Below are 17,876 nucleotides of genomic sequence, written 5' to 3'. Positions count from 1 at the left end.
AGTTACGCTTCCCAAACCTTTGAGAGCAGTAACTTCTCCAGGACCAAGGTTAAAAATTAGTCACGACTTTCACAGAGGTCTGTGATGCTGAAAGAATGCAAATACTAGTTATACCTCCCAAGGTCTCTTCCAGATTTAATTATCCTACCATTATCACACCCATACAAGGATGCCCAATGCAAGGATGATGAAACCTGAGAAAACCTGCTTTCTGAAAAGACTACAAAGTGGTAAATACTGCTTCTTTTTGCTTGTTGTGAAAAGAAAGAGAGAAAGAAGGAGCTCTAGGAACTGAAATATTCTCACAAGGCGCAGCCAGTGAGACCAGCTGGTGATTCACGGGGGTTGAAAGTTCACTGAGAAATGGACTTTGCTGAACAATTACAAAAAAAAATAATAATCCCCAAACAAAACAATTCAAAGAACAATCAAAACCCACCAGTGCTTATGACTCTTGCATGGTTTAAGTTCTTTGTAACATCAACCAGCTTGGTTCAGTGTTCGTATTTGGTCACTTTACTAATTATATGATTCAGCTTTTCCAAGTAAAGTCCTGGAATTTCCTCCCTCTGATTTGCAAGGGCACTTCTCAGGGCCAGTATTTCCCTCCATTTAACTAAAACAAACAAGAGCTTTCTTTTTGAAAGTATTTCAACATCATGAGATAAGTTTCCTTCCTCCTTTTAATAGCTTCAGAGCTCCCCAGGGGGAAGTGCCAAAAACATTATTTCCTTCCAAATTCTAAGAGAGATACAATGTTCTGGTAGGTGGTGAGATTAGATTACAGTAAAATTAACTATTGGTTTCAAGCTTTCATTCTTTAGGCTGCAACCTTATCTCTTCCAAACCTGTTGTTTGAACTCACCTGTGGTGTTTATTCACCTTTCCCACTGCTCTGTTCCAGGCAGTCATGGAGCACATGGAAGCTGCAGTGTCAGTTAATGACAACCCCCAATTGAGAGCCATGAAATCCATTAGTGCATGTGATCGATGTGCTTTAATCCTCAACCTGTGGGGAGAGTTCCTGAGGACAGGGCATGAGCACTCGGGAAGAGAAATTGGATCACAGGCTCCATCTTGATGAGCTCACCATGTCATTTCAAACATGGTACGAAGAGCCTGCGCAGCAGCTCGGGACGTGGGGTGAAGGACACAGCAGTGAGGAGACTGCGTGTCCAGCTGCTGTCCATCTCAACCACTTCCTCAAGCTGGCCCATTTTGGCCATTTCATTTACTAATAAATAAGTGAATAAATAAAAACAGCTAGCTGTGTCTGTTATTCACCCTAACCACAATAGGGTGGATTGATAGCTTGTAGATGAGGGTTTTGAGGAGATATGGAAAAAGTGTCCTTCAAGATTAATTCAAGGACAGCACTCTAAGGAGTCTGTTGCTCATTTTTCAAGCATTCCTGTGTTTATTTACTGAAACAACAGGAGTAATATGACATCATAAATCTTTTAAAAATTGAAATAGTAATGCCAGTCTTGAAAGATTAATAATAAGGAACACCTTTTAGAGTGTGCTCGTGGAGATGTAATATGAATGATTAGTGTTTCTGAACATTAGAATTACAGTGTATAATTGTAATGTTATAGTGGTTATGTAGAAGCCAGAGATCCCTTAATGGAATACATTGTGAATTTAATTATTTACATGGAAAAATCAGGGCTGATATAGTCACTGAATGATAAAACTACAATTTCCTACATACAAAGGAGCAGCATGGCTATCCACATTTTTTATTTAGCTAGTTTAAAATTCTGTAGTGGATATCCTTTGTGCTCTAGAGCTTGGAGTGTCTTTTGGGCTATCTTCCTTTTAGGCAAGGAGTACCACAGGTGCCAAAATTCACTGAACAAGGACTTTGCTTTCAGGACCATGGGCCCAAGGCTGGTTCCTGGGGAAGGGAGAGAGCTGTCTCTCACCAAGAACCAAATGGCCACACAGGGTGCTTTGCCTTGTATTCCTTCTGCAATGGTGGTTTCAAAACTGTTTGGTGGAATCACATCCAGGAAAAGCATTATTAAAAAAGTATGTATATATGCTTAGGAGACACATTTCCTTAGGCTGGCTTCTGGGTATACATACAGCCACTCAGAAAAAACCTAGGAGCTCTTTAACTGCTCTTATCATGTCAGCAGTATTGAAAGTCGAGTTTCAGGGAAGAACAAAACATCACTCCCCTGCACAAAAGGCAGGATGGTGTAGATTCAGCATCTCTCTGCCGACAGTTCTTCCTGTGTTTGCCACTCGCAGGGTGCACCTTGCAGGGCTTCCCAGGTGCCTCAGGATGTGGGAGTGTGCCTCTGTCCTCTGGCTCAGCCATGGGGCTTTGCAGGCTGGGATGTGCTCAGAGCGGCTGCACCACTCCAGGGCTTTCGCTGGCACCTGTGAACAATTGGTATGATAGCAAAGCAATGAAAGAAGGAGGATTTTTAAAATCCTCTCATCCTCAATTGAGGGAGTCATCATAAAACTATCAGACTTAATTTGGCAGAGTGGAAATGCCTGCTCTGATAAGCCCTGGCCCTGGACAGCAAGGGATACAAAGTTCAGGACGGAGGTGCTCTGGCTGGACTCCCTCACACTTGGCTCTCATTGCTGTTACTCACCTGTGGTGCTGCACATTGTTATTGTTAGAAAAAGAGCATCAAACCAAACTGAGCTGCAAGTGATTCACACCTAACCATAAACCTTCCCTTTAGCTGGAAAAAGACTGCAATTCAGTGAAACACTAATTCCAGAAATCCCTGGTGCATGATACTGAACACGGGTGTATGTGTTTTGCATGCAAGGAACTGTAAATGCACTGTATAAGAGCACATTTGTTAACACAGTTTATTGGCACACTTATTGGCAAAGCATACATAAAATACAGTTGTATTATATAACACACTGACTCACTGTGTCTTTACATGATGAGTTGAACATATTAATATGTAAATGAAAAAAATTAGTTTCTTTTATAAAGTTTCACATAAATACACCAGAATATAAAACAAAACAAAACAAAACAAAAAAGTAAAACAAAAAATGAGGGCTTTACAAAAATATTATACAAGAAATATACTATGAAAAGAAATAACAACAAAGCCAACTTAGATACAATAATAAAAACACAAAAGTTTTAGATTTATTAAGCTGCCCACAAAGTTAATGGATTACATGGCTTTAAAATATCTGGATCGACAGCAATTTTACAAAGCATAAACTCTCATAGGACTGGGTGTCTTTTTCCACATAAAAATATTTCTCATGTCTTTGATGAAAAAAAGACATTTCTTGTTTCAGTATTTTTATTAAATGATGGATAGAATATCTACTGGCATCAGCTAAATGTAAATTAAAAATGCTGGATCCTTTAAATGATTAACTGATGAAAGAAAAGTTAAAGAACGAACAAAAGTACTTTAAATTACTTTTCCTTAAAAGCTGATCTTTTTCTGAAACAAGAAATTTCAGGTGCAAGTTGAAAAGCAGAAAATATATTACAATTGTAAAAAGTTTTACATAGTTACGTTAATGAGATCCTGAGCACTGATGACTTGTTAAAATATGGCCATTGTTTGATGAGGAAAAAAACAACCCCTTCCAATAAAATGCACTGTCAGAAATTTGCCATGAGATGCTGTTTAATTTTCACTTATTTTAATTGAGGTCAGTGCCAGTATCTAGTTGTATGAGAATACTTCCAAGGAATGTATATGGAAGCTTATACAAGAGTTTTCCCTAACGAAAAAAAATTGGATAGCTTTAGTTTAGAAATAGATACTGTATCATTTGAAAGGTGTTTCTTTTAAATTTTATTTTGAAGAATGCTGTGAAACAGTAATTAATAACCCACTGAGGTATATTGCAGTGGGCATTGCTGCCAGAATAACCTATTGGGAAGCTTGTGGTGTGGGGTTTTCAGATTTAGTCTCCTGGTTAGCAGGAGGTTTGCTGTTCCATGGGCTGTTATTTCCCAGTGCAGGTGAATTGTTGAAATCTTCTTCATCATCCATGCCATTTGCTGCATCATACTGTGTATTCTCTAATCTAGTGATAAGCCTTTCGTCTTCATCCCCAAATTCGCCTCCCATCAGGGTTGGTTCTCCTACCACCATCACATCCTGTGAACAGCACCCAATATTTGTTATATGGAAACCTTGAGAGAGAAAAAATCAACTTAAAATATTATGTTAGAGAATTTGCATCTCTTAACTTTGTGACATTTGAACAACAGAGTTAAAAGTTCCCACATAGTAGGAACAAGGAGAGAGGCTTACACTTTATTTCTAATTTAATTTAAAAACTTCAACACATCTCTATAGATGCATGCTCATGGCTCTGGATCTCAGAAACCCCAGAATGGAAAAGCAGGTAGGCTGAAAAATGTGCCTGATTTTAAGCAAATAAACAGGCTATGAAACTGCCTTTAAACTTCTCCTTGAAATATTTAGCCTTTATCCAGTAAATCCTTCCTGAGCCATTTTCTTTGGAAAAGCACCAGGGTGTATCTCAGTTGGAACTTGGTGATATGCGTATTTTAAAAGTAGTTTGAAAGAAACCACATTTCTTATCCTCAGACTTCTCAAATGTCGAGCACAGCACTCTAACAAAGATGGTAACTCTCTTATCCATAGCCAGCCAAGCCCTTTTACGCATCCAATATACTTGACATTCTGCTACTTAATTATGGTAATTAATTTAGGTAAAGTTTTCGATAAAAACAATGTTCACACTGATTTGACAATTTGCATAGCTAATTAAGTCATTAGCAAAAACCTGCTGATTGCCAACAAGCCCTGAATTTACCATCTGTTATTTCATGGTGCCTGTCACCTAACTCCATGTAGGCAACCCTGCCGCCAATCTGTGCAGTAAGAGGACCAATCTGTCCAGCTGGTACCGTAAAAGCAAGATGAAGAGTGCTAATTATAATTACACTGATGAAGCTAGTACTCATCAGAAACTAAAGCATGCAAGAAAGAAAGAATTCATCTAATCACTGCTTTAAGTACAAATTGTCCTTCCATGAAAACAAGTAAACCGCCTACTGTACTCCAGTGCATCACAGATTTGCTGCAAAAAACCTAAGCAGCATGGGATAGAAAGGTGCAAACTTGAGATTGGAAAGCAAAGGTGCAAAGCCAGAGAGCTCTCTTGTTCTCTCTGTTCAAGGGAGAATCAGGCTGCTGTGCTAACAGCTAAAGAAATATGTGGGATGCATCTGTTCATGCAGCTCAGGTGTCAGGGCATCAGGTAGTACTTGGTAGAAGTGCAGTAATTCCAGATGTCTAGCTTTGTTCCTGCTGATTTAACAAGCCCTTCCAAGAATCCTAGTGAACAACAGATTCATTTTTTAAAGGATCTGTTCCTCCTTGTTAATGTAAAAAGGAAAATAGAAGACAAATATTTGCATTTAATAAGGTTTCTTTTTAATCAGATATCTACTTCCTTCACCACAAAACAATACAAATTATTGCCTGCAAGTGTTTACACCATTTCTTGATATCCCTCAGCAAAGGCTGGCATGCTACAGAAGAATGTTTGTGTCACATTTTCAGCCTGTGCTATGTAAAAAAATTGTGAGTATATGGAAATTGTTACATTATTTCTTCTTCACTTTGTCTGTCTTGTTACTCCATATATCCATAAAATATTTGGTTAAATAAAACTCTCACACAGCTTTGCGACATAGAAGTTCAAAAGACAAAGGTGTTCATAAGCAAAAGTTTATTCTAATTTACCCCGTCGCTGTGAACAACAGGCAGTATATAGTGCGCACTGCTGAACCAGACCTGATCCCATTGTGTTGCGAGAGCATTAATGACAAAAGAGACCTGGCAGAGGACAGCAAGTTGGGTGTGAGTGTGCAGTGTTATATGGCAGGCAAAAAGGACCACAGTGGCTGGAACACAGTAAAAGTTCCTTTTACTTCAACATTCTTGAGGACAGGCCTCAAGTTCTCTCTGTTGCAATACCAGCAAGAGGTCAGCGACTCAGATGAGACTTAGACAAGCGCATCAAAAATCAGTATGGGGCTACAACAGCTGGCTCAGGAGGCCACGTGAAAGAATTAAATATGTATTACATCCACCAAATGATTGGGAGGGGGAAATATGCTTAATATCTGCAAGTGCTGAAAGGACGACAATCACTTTAGGCCAATCTGAGGAGATGTAATAGCGTACTAAGATGGCATTAAGTAAACAAAAATGTAATCCCCACTGCTAAGACAATATTCCTGTTCCTGCTAATGGCAGGCTGAGGATTAATGACCCCACTGGAACAGTGCTAGTTTTGCTGCTCAGGTCACCTAACACTAGGCCGGGAAAAAATCTCGATCTGTGGCAGGAAACATTTGTGCATCAGTGGGAAGATGTTCAATAATTTTGCAAGTATTTCCACCTCTAATTTCTCAGGTTCATTTCAAATATTATTCCTTTCATATAATGACTCCCACTGAGAGAACAGTTTGAACTGTTTGTATTTCCCTCCATGCTATTGAGTCTCTCTCTTTCTGGGAATTGAACTACAATTATATTGAGGTTAGTGGAGTTTTCCCTCATTCTATTTAAAAGATAGATATCACAGCATTAGTTACAGGACATCTGAAAAAAAAATTCTTGACAATCTTGCCACTTTAGTTATAGCAGGCAAAAATAGTGTCTCAGGAAGCGCACATGCTGTTTCCTCCCCAGAGGATTCTGCTCCTCAGACTGAAAGCTGAAGACCCCACCAAGTGCACCCCATTGAACCTCCACTCACTAGATCCCGTGCAATGACCACCAACCTCTGAGGAGGACTGGAAGTGACTCCTTTTAGAGCCCCTCAATGCTTCTCCTTAAATTGGCCAGTGGGGGTCACTGCTGTTGAATGACACAAGGCTCCATCCCTCCCAGGGTTGAGGCTGCAGCTCTGGAGTGCTCCTAGCTCCTGCTCATGGAGTGAGAAGCAGAATCCAAGAATTAAACCCTAGTCTCTTGCATGGCAGCACACACTGCTATGGCCTAGTTATGGTAGCACATATTTGACTAAATTAGTTTAAAAAAGATTTAGACTGTAGTCACTCAATCTTATTATTTACTCTGTGATTAGAAACAACATTTTTGGTCAAGGAATGTCTCATGATAGTAAAATATGGTTGCAGTGAAGCACTGTAAATAAAGCAGTGGTTGTTTTACATTATGTGATAGAAATGTATTATTTTATAATATAACCACAAAAGCAGCTTTCATGTATATCATACCTTTCATCCTGTAATAACCCTAGTTGCCATCCAAACTTAAATTGATACATATAAACTATACACAGAGATCACTTCAGACAACACTCAAATGCAAGCACTTCTATTTAACAGACTGGTCATTTCTAGGCTTCATCTTTTTTTTTATACCAAGCCTCAAAATTTAGCTCTGCCCTGCCCAGTCAAATAACTACACTTTTTAACTTGGGATCATTCTGTATCTAAACAATGTCTTAGTGAAGTTTGGAGGTAAAAATATCTTGTGGGCCATGTAAAATTCCCCATCCCTGAGCCTGCCATCTTTGCTACTGTTAATATGTAGCCTCAGTAAGTGTGTTACAGTGATCGATTTGTAGCTCTGTTGTCGCAGTCCCCAGAAGTAGACAAACAGCTCTTCACAAGCCTAAAATAATTAAGCATGCCCGGCACTCTCAACTGTATCATTCAAGCACATCTCATACTCCAAGAACTGAAAGTTGCACTGGTTTTAGCAGCTAGCATATCTCTAAGTGCTAAGTCAAAAGAAGAAGGGTTCCTCCTCCTCCTTCTTATAGAATTGTGTTAATGGTAATTATTTTAATATTTGGCTTTTTAGTTCCTTGGCACAAAAATTATTAATGACTGAGAGCCCCACTGCTGCCCACACCCATAATGGTCACTGCTTCCATGAGAAAAACATCAGACTGATGTTGGAATTGAAATGATCTTTAGAAACAGAACTGACATTTTAATTAGGTTTCAGAGTAAACACTTTCTAGAGAAAAATCTTTCACATCTCATCATAATCCTCACTGTTAACTTGACATTCTGGCCTTGTTTGGAATGTTTTTCCTAAAGTTTCCTAAAACTGGAAACAAATTTATTCTCTCTCATCTCCTTACTACTAAATCTCAGATTCTGAATTGCACAGTTCTGAGACATGGGATAATTTCTGACACTAATCTCTGGCCCTGGAACTGTAGCTCTGGTTCTACAACATCCATTACAAACCACCTAAACCTCCCCCGTTTCTGAAACACGTAAGAGATTGTATTGCTCCTTTCCACATTAACAGGGCTATTTATGCATTTAGTTTCTGAGGAGCTTACAGAGAACTACAAAGAGAAAGAGAGATTACTGAGGTATGCAACTTGCTTAAAGAGTGCAAGGAGGTTCTACTTAAGACTCTGGATGTAACAAAGAATGTTTGATTTACTCAGTAGCATGTAGTGATGCTTTATTCTTTCCAACACATGATATTTCACTGGGTTCATGGTTACAGCATACACTCAACGAGATCTTCATTAGTAAATGAAAGCAAAATCCACCTATTAATTTCTGTGGTAATGACTGGGAGCAGCATAGAGCAATGGTTCTTAGGAGTTTGTGAGAGTTGTGGATTGCTACCAAGTTTCAAATATATGAAAAAGGATCGATGTGCCCTTTTTTAATTAAACTTAACAGAGAGTGATATTTAAGTGAAAACAGCTGTACAGACACCTTCTGATGACCATGCTTATTCCTGTAATCCACAGATCACAGTATACAAATCACTGCTCTACAGTACAAGGGTTTGGGCTTGCAAGGCTGTTGTATTTGAAACAGGGAGTATGAAAAATGCCAAGGAATATGATTTTAGCCAGTAAGAAGGCTTGAAAACTGAGAAAAGACTTGGGAAAATATTGCAGCTGGATTCAAATACTAGAGGAAATTATTAATACTGTGTAAGTGACAAGACAATTACACACCCAAATTAGATAACTGATTTCTTTACAATCATAGGAAGGCTAACATTAGAAAGCAGGTTTTCTATGAACCTTGCAGAAGGACTCTCGCCCATCTTCCCTCTTCGTCTAGAGGAAAGTAGAAATTGGCAACTCCAGTTTCTGCCCAGTGGGCCTTCTGAAGATCAGATATGATTGAGAACATGAACAAATCCAAGTTTAAATTACTGGCATCTGCTGAGACTAAGGCAGCTGAGTGGACTACTGCTTCTGGGTCCCTGTCCTGTCCATTTTCTTTATGCACTAAAGCCAGTCAATGCATTTATGGGAAGCACTGGCAGTACTGAGCCTGCACCCATGAGAGCCTGAGAGAAGAAAACTTCTGGTGAGAAAAATGTTTTTGTATTTGTGCTATTGGACTGACTTTAGCAGCACTAAGTTCTACTGCCAGCACACTACAGTGTGTTGCCTCAGCACCCACAGGATTTGGGTCAAAAGCATCACTGGACAAGCAATGGACCAACCTAAGCACGAGTTATGTGGTGCAATCATGGGGCGTCTTGGCTAATTGCACTTGTGTTAAGAATGTGGGAAAAATGTAGGAGATATGTAATACGTAGAACAGGTATTAAACAAGGGACTTGGGCCAGAAGAGTGATGCTGACAAGAGATACTGAAGGTCTGCAATTTGAGAACTAACAGAATCCCAGAAACCACTGTTTATCCTACCATTGTAAGAGAAAATGGGGGCAATAGAGTGCAAGAGACGGTCAAAAGGACAAAGCTTTGTATTTTATTTACCACAGTTGAGAAAGTTTAAACAATAGTTTAGAGGACGGACTGAAAGCGAACCTTTTCAAACTACTGATGAGAGGGAAGCTACCCACCCAGTAACAGAGACCCTTCAGATGCTTTTATGGATTGTCATTAGAGATGTATCAGAATGTGCTAGCACTGTGGAAGTGCTAATAAATGTAAGGCAACACAAGGAGCACAAATGATACTGATTGTTTAGGCTTCACCAGCTGAGCTTCAGGGCTCAGTGCCAACCTGAGCCATGCATGGAAACATAATCATGTCATTTCACTTTCTGGGCTTGGCTCTGTATTGTCTGCACTGTCCCTGCCTGGAGAACTGATCAGAAAATAATGCAGGTAGAGGAAATGGCACAACCTTCTCCTCCTACTACTAGAAGAACATCTATGTGACCAGTACCATTCCCTCATTAATCAAGGTTTCCTCAGCCCAGTGTATTTATGTGAAGAGCTGGAAGGAGCTGTGGGGAACATGACAACACTGTGAAGATTCAAGCTTTGCCATAGCTGATGGTATTTCAGCTGTTTTCTGGACACTAATCTGAACATGGGACATTTGCCTCTCCAGGCATGAAGACCTCATTATAGAAACAGAAGTTAATGGTATGAGTATGAGTGAGAAGTGTGGATGAGGTGTATGGTAAGTTCACATATTTGCCAGAGTGTATGCAGCATTAATATATGGGCAAAACAGAATAATTACTATGTCTTAAACCAAGAAACATCACATAGAACAGAGGCTAAGAAAACACTGTTTAACCAGGATTGATTTACTATTGAAGTTAAAACAACACAGAAGCTTAAAAGAGACAGGAAATTAGATGTGATTATGGTGGAGAGACTGACTTTGCTGGCAGGGAAGAAATCATTGGAGAAAAAGAGAAAGTTGGAATACAGGACTTCATAGTAATCCAGGTTTGATATTTTGCGGAGCTCTCCAGAGAGGAGGATGAGAAAAATGGAACTGAAACTAGCTCTGGTTATGTGACTCATCTGGATAGAAGATGAGTGATTCCATTCCTCTTCTCTAATAAGGAGAGGGGAAATGCTTTTAACACTAAAAGGGAATGATTTCAGTAGGGTGGGGCTTTTTTTCTACTGAGCAGAAAAGTCCCATTCACAGAAAGCTGTATGGCCAAATGAATATTTTAGTGAATTGAAAACTGCCAAATTATGTTCAAGGATCTCTTGTCTTCTATTGCATGTAAGGGAAACCAAACGTTAACTACCAAATGATACACTTTAAGGTACAGTTATGGGAAAGAAACAGAAAGCAAGTTACTGCTACCTGCAGCTATCTTCAGAAAGCAATGGCAACAAGGTCGACTTCAAAGAATGCATAATTTTGAAGAAGCGTGGGGTAACATCTCTTTATTAAACTGAAAAGTGTTGAATAGTTTTACACCGAAATATCCTCCTGCTAAAATTATTTTGAGTTCTGTCTACTCTACAGAGTGGCCAAACCATCAATTCCATCTGGTTTGCTATCTTTGCTGTGGGGAAGATGGGAAGAGCTGTTAGTATGTCAAATCGAACAGCTAAGCATTTTCCCCTTTGCAGATGGAAAGGAAAAGTGTCCTAAAAATGGAACCTTATCCTCAATACAAAAGAGTTTGGACCATTTTGCTAATCTGGTACAGAAATCAAAGAATATTGAAAAACATTGAGTATGCAACATCCTCAAAGTAAATGAAGGCTAAAAATCCATCCCTCATACCATAATAAACTTCACAAATATGTCTCAGATGCTCAACTATCACCTGTATCAGGAAGAGCAGCCTTGACTACTTCATCTGTCAGGAGTAGCCTTTCAGTACCTGAAGTCACTTTCAATATCAGTGGGAGTGACAGGGAACTATCAGAGGGCTCAATCACACTCAAACATCCAAGTACACGTGGCTACCACTGAAGCCAACAAAAGTCCTCTCTCCAGGGAGGAGCAGGCTGAAGAGAGGCAGGGGGTCAGATTCTGATCCTGCTGAACTCTGAGCAGGGTGTAGCTGACAGAAAGTGATTCTACTGTCTTTTAAAGTTGGAGGCAGCATGGAACTAGCTAGTTGCTCAGTTTTGCACTTCATTGCTGTTTTTTCTTAAATACGGTTGAATATTGATCCAAAGGTTTTTCTGGCAGACACCATCAGTGGGGCAGAGTGGTGCCTGCCACCAGGAGATCAGGTAGTCAGCCTTCTGACTGCTTTCTGCTGCCAGAAAAACACGGAGATGCCTATATTAGGGAAAGAATCTGACTCTGGGGATGTGAGCCACGTGAAAATTTTAATATGACAAGGAGGAAATATGAGTTTAATGTACTGAAGCCCAACGCTGTAAACCAGTGGATTGCTAAATCAGTTACTAAACAAAAATCTTCATTTCATTTCACTGGTGTTAGTCTACTCTTTTTTTTTATCTGGATATTCAAGCTTCCTAGGGAAGTGTCTGCTTTGTGCTAACAAAAGGCCTATATTCTTTGTCAGGTTTCAGAGGAGACCTAGCCCCTTCCTATCTGCTGATCAGAAAACCAATAAAAATCCTTGCATGTTATTCCCAGGATATGACTTTATGATTCCTATAATATCAAATTAATTTCCCGAGCTTTAAAATGCATAAGCTATCTCCTTATTGACTAAGGCACACTTTGTCACAATTTGGGGTCTGATTACCCCCATATTGTGACTAAGGTAGTAAATGTGACATTATTAAAGTGCTGATACAGTTGCTACTCTGGAAATGACTTGGTGTCTCCCTATACAATTAGGATGTCAACAGTTACAGCTAGAAGGGTGGATAAGCTGAGAGTCATATTCCAGGGGATCTACCCTCTGCAAGTGGAGTGGTTTGACACAGATATAACCTCTGCAGGTAAATTAATTCATAACCTCTTCCTGTTCAGCATCTGAACCTGGCACCAATTAGAGGTAAGGTACTAACGCAGAGAGACCAGCAGCTTCCTAGGGGCAGCTGTCCTGCACCACTGGGACACATCCTCGCTTAGGACCTGGCAGATGGAAGTCTCCAAGGCTCATGTTATGTCTAAAAACACAAGGCCTAATCTGAGTCCCACCACTAGTGGAGGGACTCCCCCTGACATAAAGGGGAACTGGCCCAGGCCTTTAAAAAATCATATCTGATCCTCAGGATGCTTCTGTTTGAGGGTCCTTCATTAAAGCTGCATTGCAGAACAGCTTCTTCACACCTCTCCACTAATTCCCCAGCTTCCACAGCACACTGTGCAAGATTGCCTTTTGCTTGTGATAGTTTTGGCTCAAGAATGCACCTTCTTTACAATGTATGGAAAGAATTAAAGCACCGTAAGTGATTCAGGCCTAAAAGGAAAGTGAGACTTACAGGTACCTGACTTGATAGACTCAGGTTTGCAGCAGCTGACTTTTTCTTGCTGTTGGTACTATTTGCATTGTTCCCAGCACTACTGTTAGAAGTGCTGCTGGTAGAGTTTTTCCTTTTCCTCCGTTTGGTTGTTGGTTGTCTTGTGGGTTCTGCTGCAATAAAATGGTAAGAAGGAAAGCAAATGGCAGATACTGTAAAGTGTGAACTAAAATGATCCATAAGCAGAAGTGCTGGAATACTGTTTATCTAGTTTTAAATTACTAAGTTTAATAGTAGTAGTTGTGTTAGATTTAACATACAAACCGTAGAATGATATCTGGACCCAAACCAATGGAATCTGCTTTCAATTTTTTATGATGGATTAACAAAGCTTACTGTTCCAGCATTGTCTATAAAGGTACTCAAAAGCATTTTACCGATGGGAGTATCATGATAACGATCATTATGGTCAAAGCGACTGTGGAACTTCCTGAAGGTCATACAGCAAGAAATGGTGCTAAACAAAAATCCAGGTCTTACTGTGATGTAGGGTACAGCCTCAAATGACCCAGCCAAAGGCTAAAGGAGCTTTCTACCCTACAGCTGCCGTCAATGTGGCACACAAGCAATCACCCTTTGAGTTCCTCCTACATCCTGTGTGGGCTTCACCTTTAAAACTGCTGCTCCCAAGAAAACCCACAAACACTAATTGCTAATGCCATTGCCCTGCAAGCCTTCAAAACCCAGACCAAATCAGGACAGTTACACAGCTTTGCTTAAATTGGCAAAGCACAGAGGGGCAATTGTTCTTCTCAAAATTTGGCCTGGGCACCAGTGTGAACACTATTAGATATATGAACCTTTGTAATCAGAAAAAAGAGAGAATTATTATTTTGAGGTATAAGAGCAAGGAGATTAGGTCCAGGCCTGTAAATAACTTGATATTAGTCTCAAAGACAATTAATTATGAATTGTAGCTGTAATTTCAGAGTCACAGCAGGAAGCAGGATTATATAAACGATGAATTCTAATGGAGCCAGTAGGCATTTTGCATTCCATCTACACATATTTTTGTACTAAATTATATCCTAGTCATAGTGAAACCATCTCAGTGTGCACATCTATAAATCAGTAGTGTCAGACTGAAATCATAAAATATCAGAATAATTTTCAGGCTTGCTTTGGGAGCAGTGTTAATTTTTATTACTTTCCTTTATAAGTAAACTTTCCCGTTGCTTCTCTATTAATTTAACTATAAAGTAAGTGGAATATTGGAAGTGAAACATACCTGGTGGGGCCACCATTCTCTGCCATTTTTGAAATAAGCAAGTCTTCAAGCAGTCTCGAGGACTTAGATTGTAAGTTTTATGTCTTGACATCAGTTCCTGCATTGGCTCCAATATTACACACAACTGGAAGAAAAAATCAGAATAGAACAATGTCATCCAAGCAAAGCCTCCATTGATCAGTATTTACATAGCTGGAAATTATATTTTTGGATTTTTTTTAACTCTTGCTAACAGAGCATGTCTTCTACAGTTCAGGTTAATCTGCACTGGGATTGCAAGATCAAAACTCTGAATTGGGAAAACTTTTGCTCACTATTTATTATCCTATGTATTTTTTGGATATATCAGATAACCTTCAGCTCTAGTCTTCCAGACTACAGAGATTTCAGAAGACTAGAAAATGTTCATGCTTGATTGCCAAAGATGCAAAGATTAATTAATAAATAATAAAATTCCCATAGTGGATTATCATTCCCATACAGCAAAATGTGTTCTTCTGACCTGCTGCACACCACAATGAGAACTTCTTATAAATGATCTTTTATTTTGATATTGCTTTCAAAATAATCCAGGTAATTTTGGGCTTTTTTGTTATATGAGGACTATACACACTCTTCCTATCATATGAATGACACATATGAGAAAAAAGGAACCATTTTATTTTTCTCATCTGCTTGAATGCTGAATATATAAGAGATTTCTGAAAACATGGCATTTCAAACACCTTTTTTTAAATAGAGTCTTATATATTTTCTATCTGTTCACTTAATAATTAAAATCACTGTTCACTGCTTTTTACTCCTGTTAATCCTCACAGCAGATCCAGCATAAGGAGCACTGAACTGCTTTCTATTTTCTCCTGTTTATAACCACAGAATCATTTCCAGTCATTTAAACCTCACTCAAAGCCATTGAAGGCTACAAAATTGCACACATGTAACTGAGGGCTTACTCTTGCTTGCTGGACCCTGGGTTTTTAGGCATCCTAAACAAGGAGAAAAAATCCAGGTTGACCTGTAAGTTCTACCTGAAATTTGCAGGGCTAGCACATAGGAGGAAAAGGTTCCTTACTTGCAAACTGAGCACATATGATAAGGAAGTAGCTGGCAGAGAATAAACATGGAGCCTGCGTGCCATTTTTAGTCACTTTTCAAAGCAGAACTGCATTTAGAAGCAGGGGCAGGTTTGGCTTTTTTTACCAACAGAAGTAGGGCAACAAGTTGATCAAATTATTAGAAGCTAGAATGGCAACTCAAGAAAGGCGTAACTTAAGCAAAGTCTTTTTTTTTAATTATTTACTTAATTTTAGAAAGTTTTGCTGAAGAAGCATCTAGGATTTACTTCAGCAGGAGATGTTTTCCCTTCATTCTTTGACAAATATGTAAGACAGGAGACAAATTCTTCTCTCTGGGCTGCAGAGCTGAGCAATGCTCCATTCACCCCACCTGCACCCCTCTCTCATTCATATAAATGGAGATGCAAAGTATGCAGGGAAAATAGCTGAAAGGGAGCTGACATGAGGACTAATTCAGCATTTAAATATTACTGTGTATTGGCACTGCTGTTTGATGAGCCTTTCATTAGCAGCAGTTAAAACAGAGATAACATAAAGCAGCAGGGAGAATGAAGAGCTTCAGTATGAGAAATTATTTTTTCCCACTGCAGAAATTGAATCTGCAGTTGCCTCATTGACTTTTTTCTTACATAGTTTTTACATATTTTTTGTAAATAAATATCTACAAGATAATCGAATAGACAGAAAGCTGCTATCAGATAGTGCACTTCGGGCTTGGATTTTCATCTAGTTCAATATTCTATCAAAAATTAAGATCATCAGGTCCTAAAATATATACAGGATCCAGTTTATGCTGTGAAAGAGGTGTTGTATTTTGAGTTCATATTCAATTTATTCTGAAGCCTGCAGGTCCTTGCTCAAGTTTTGTGTGTCTGTGTGTGTGAGAGAGAGAGAAAGAGATTCATGATCATAATGGACACCATTGTTTTGGCTCTCAAAAGTCTGGGTTTCTGGTATGGCTGCCTAAATTTTCTCATTCTGAGCTGATAGCAGCAAGCATGAAAAAGATACTTGTGATAATTCTGAACAAACTAATTACCCTGGGCAGAGCACTAGACTCACATAGCTCTACTGCTGCTGGGACTAAAAATACATAAATATATATGTACGTTCTTCCAACATTTCCTCAGGGACACTTTACTCATGACATACTTACTCTTCCCTAGATATTTATTATTGGCAACAAAGAGAATGTTTCTTCTTTATCATCTTGGCAAAGATGTTTGCTATTGTGCTCTGACCATAATGTGCACTGAGAACTATGCTGTCCCTGCAGCCTGTGGATATCTTGACTGCTAATCCTATATATAATCTCTTTCACTTCACACACAAGATTAAAATGGAATACAGACCCAAAATGTAGAAATGCTTGACTGATCTCACATGCATAGAGAAAAAAGTATGGGCATGGAGGGCCCTACTCTAGGATGTGGGAAAGTCTCATCTTCTGGATACCTGGGAGCTGTATCCACTCACACGAATTCCTCGTCTGGTTTTTCTTCCTCTAAACTCTGAAAATTGTAAGGTCAGCTTTGGATACCCGAGTAATAGGAGGGCATTGCACTCTATAGTTTTAAATGCATGTGAATTGGGCATAAGTGTAAAATACTTTAAAATGATTAAAAATGATTGATAGCAAATTTCACAGTCTTATTCAGTGACCTCTGAGACCTACTTGAAATCTAAAGTTACTCAAACCGAAATCCTTGAAAGAGGAAATGATTGTGCTCCAATTATCTTAGGTCAAGGAGCTTGCCAGTGACAATCAGTAGCTTGGTTTTTTCAAAAAAGCCAGATCAAAAATGTAGGGACAAGATGCATTTAAAAGCTTGGTTGGCCAAAACCACCTGCTGTCTTTAACCATGATGAGCAGGTAACTGGCAAGCTGGGTTGACAGAGTGAGCTCTTAAAACAAAGCTAACGAAATATTTCATATTCCTGCATTCATTGGCATATAGAAGAAGCCTGAGGCTTTAACTGTCTATTCCCCACAGATCATCTAGTCTCCCTCTGTGAGATTTCTTCAAAACACCCATTTTAACATTGTTTCAAGCACTGGATAATACCAAAATGTACAAGTTTTTACTATAGTACTATATTAATAATATTTGGAACACCAACAAAACCAATCTCTTCTACAAGCAGTTTCTTCACAGCTTGAAATCAGTCACCCAGGAAAACAGCCTAAAGACTTCAAGGATTTAGTGCGGTGATGATGTATGATTACAGAAATAGTTTCTACATTCCTAGGAATGCAGAACCCTTAATGGCAATGCCTAACAAGACAGATATTTCCAAGTTCCACGCTTAGGCAACACTAGAGGTGGGACTCAGATGCATTCACATACGTGTCTAGAACTAGGTGATGATGCCCTAGATGATGCTGGATCTGATCCACCAGATCACTCTTGCTGTCCCAGAAGGACACAAAACTCC

General features: G+C 39.2%; 1 protein-coding gene across 11 annotated transcripts in view; it reads right to left on the bottom strand.

Moving 5' to 3' along the window:
• Positions 1-2,817: 2,817 nt before the first annotated feature.
• The window catches only part of LDB2 (LIM domain binding 2), a 369,029-nt gene continuing 353,970 nt past the window's right edge, over positions 2,818-17,876 (bottom strand). For 2 of the 11 annotated variants that reach the window (XM_019287349.2, XM_019287353.1), the window contains 3 exons: positions 14,365-14,488; positions 13,098-13,249; positions 3,885-4,115 (listed from right to left, as the gene is read on the bottom strand). In XM_019287349.2, coding sequence (XP_019142894.2) covers positions 3,885-4,115; positions 13,098-13,249; positions 14,365-14,488 — 507 coding nt within the window. Of the gene's footprint in view, positions 4,151-6,781; positions 6,925-13,097; positions 13,250-14,364; positions 14,489-17,876 lie in introns of all 11 variants that reach the window. The other 9 variants (XM_010401863.3, XM_010401865.3, XM_010401864.3 and 6 more) reach the window with 9 other exon arrangements.

The sequence above is a fragment of the Corvus cornix genome, chromosome 4 (genome assembly GCF_000738735.6).
Source record: "Corvus cornix cornix isolate S_Up_H32 chromosome 4, ASM73873v5, whole genome shotgun sequence".
Taxonomy (NCBI): Eukaryota; Metazoa; Chordata; class Aves; order Passeriformes; family Corvidae; genus Corvus; species Corvus cornix.
This window is presented reverse-complemented; position numbering and strand designations above follow the sequence as displayed.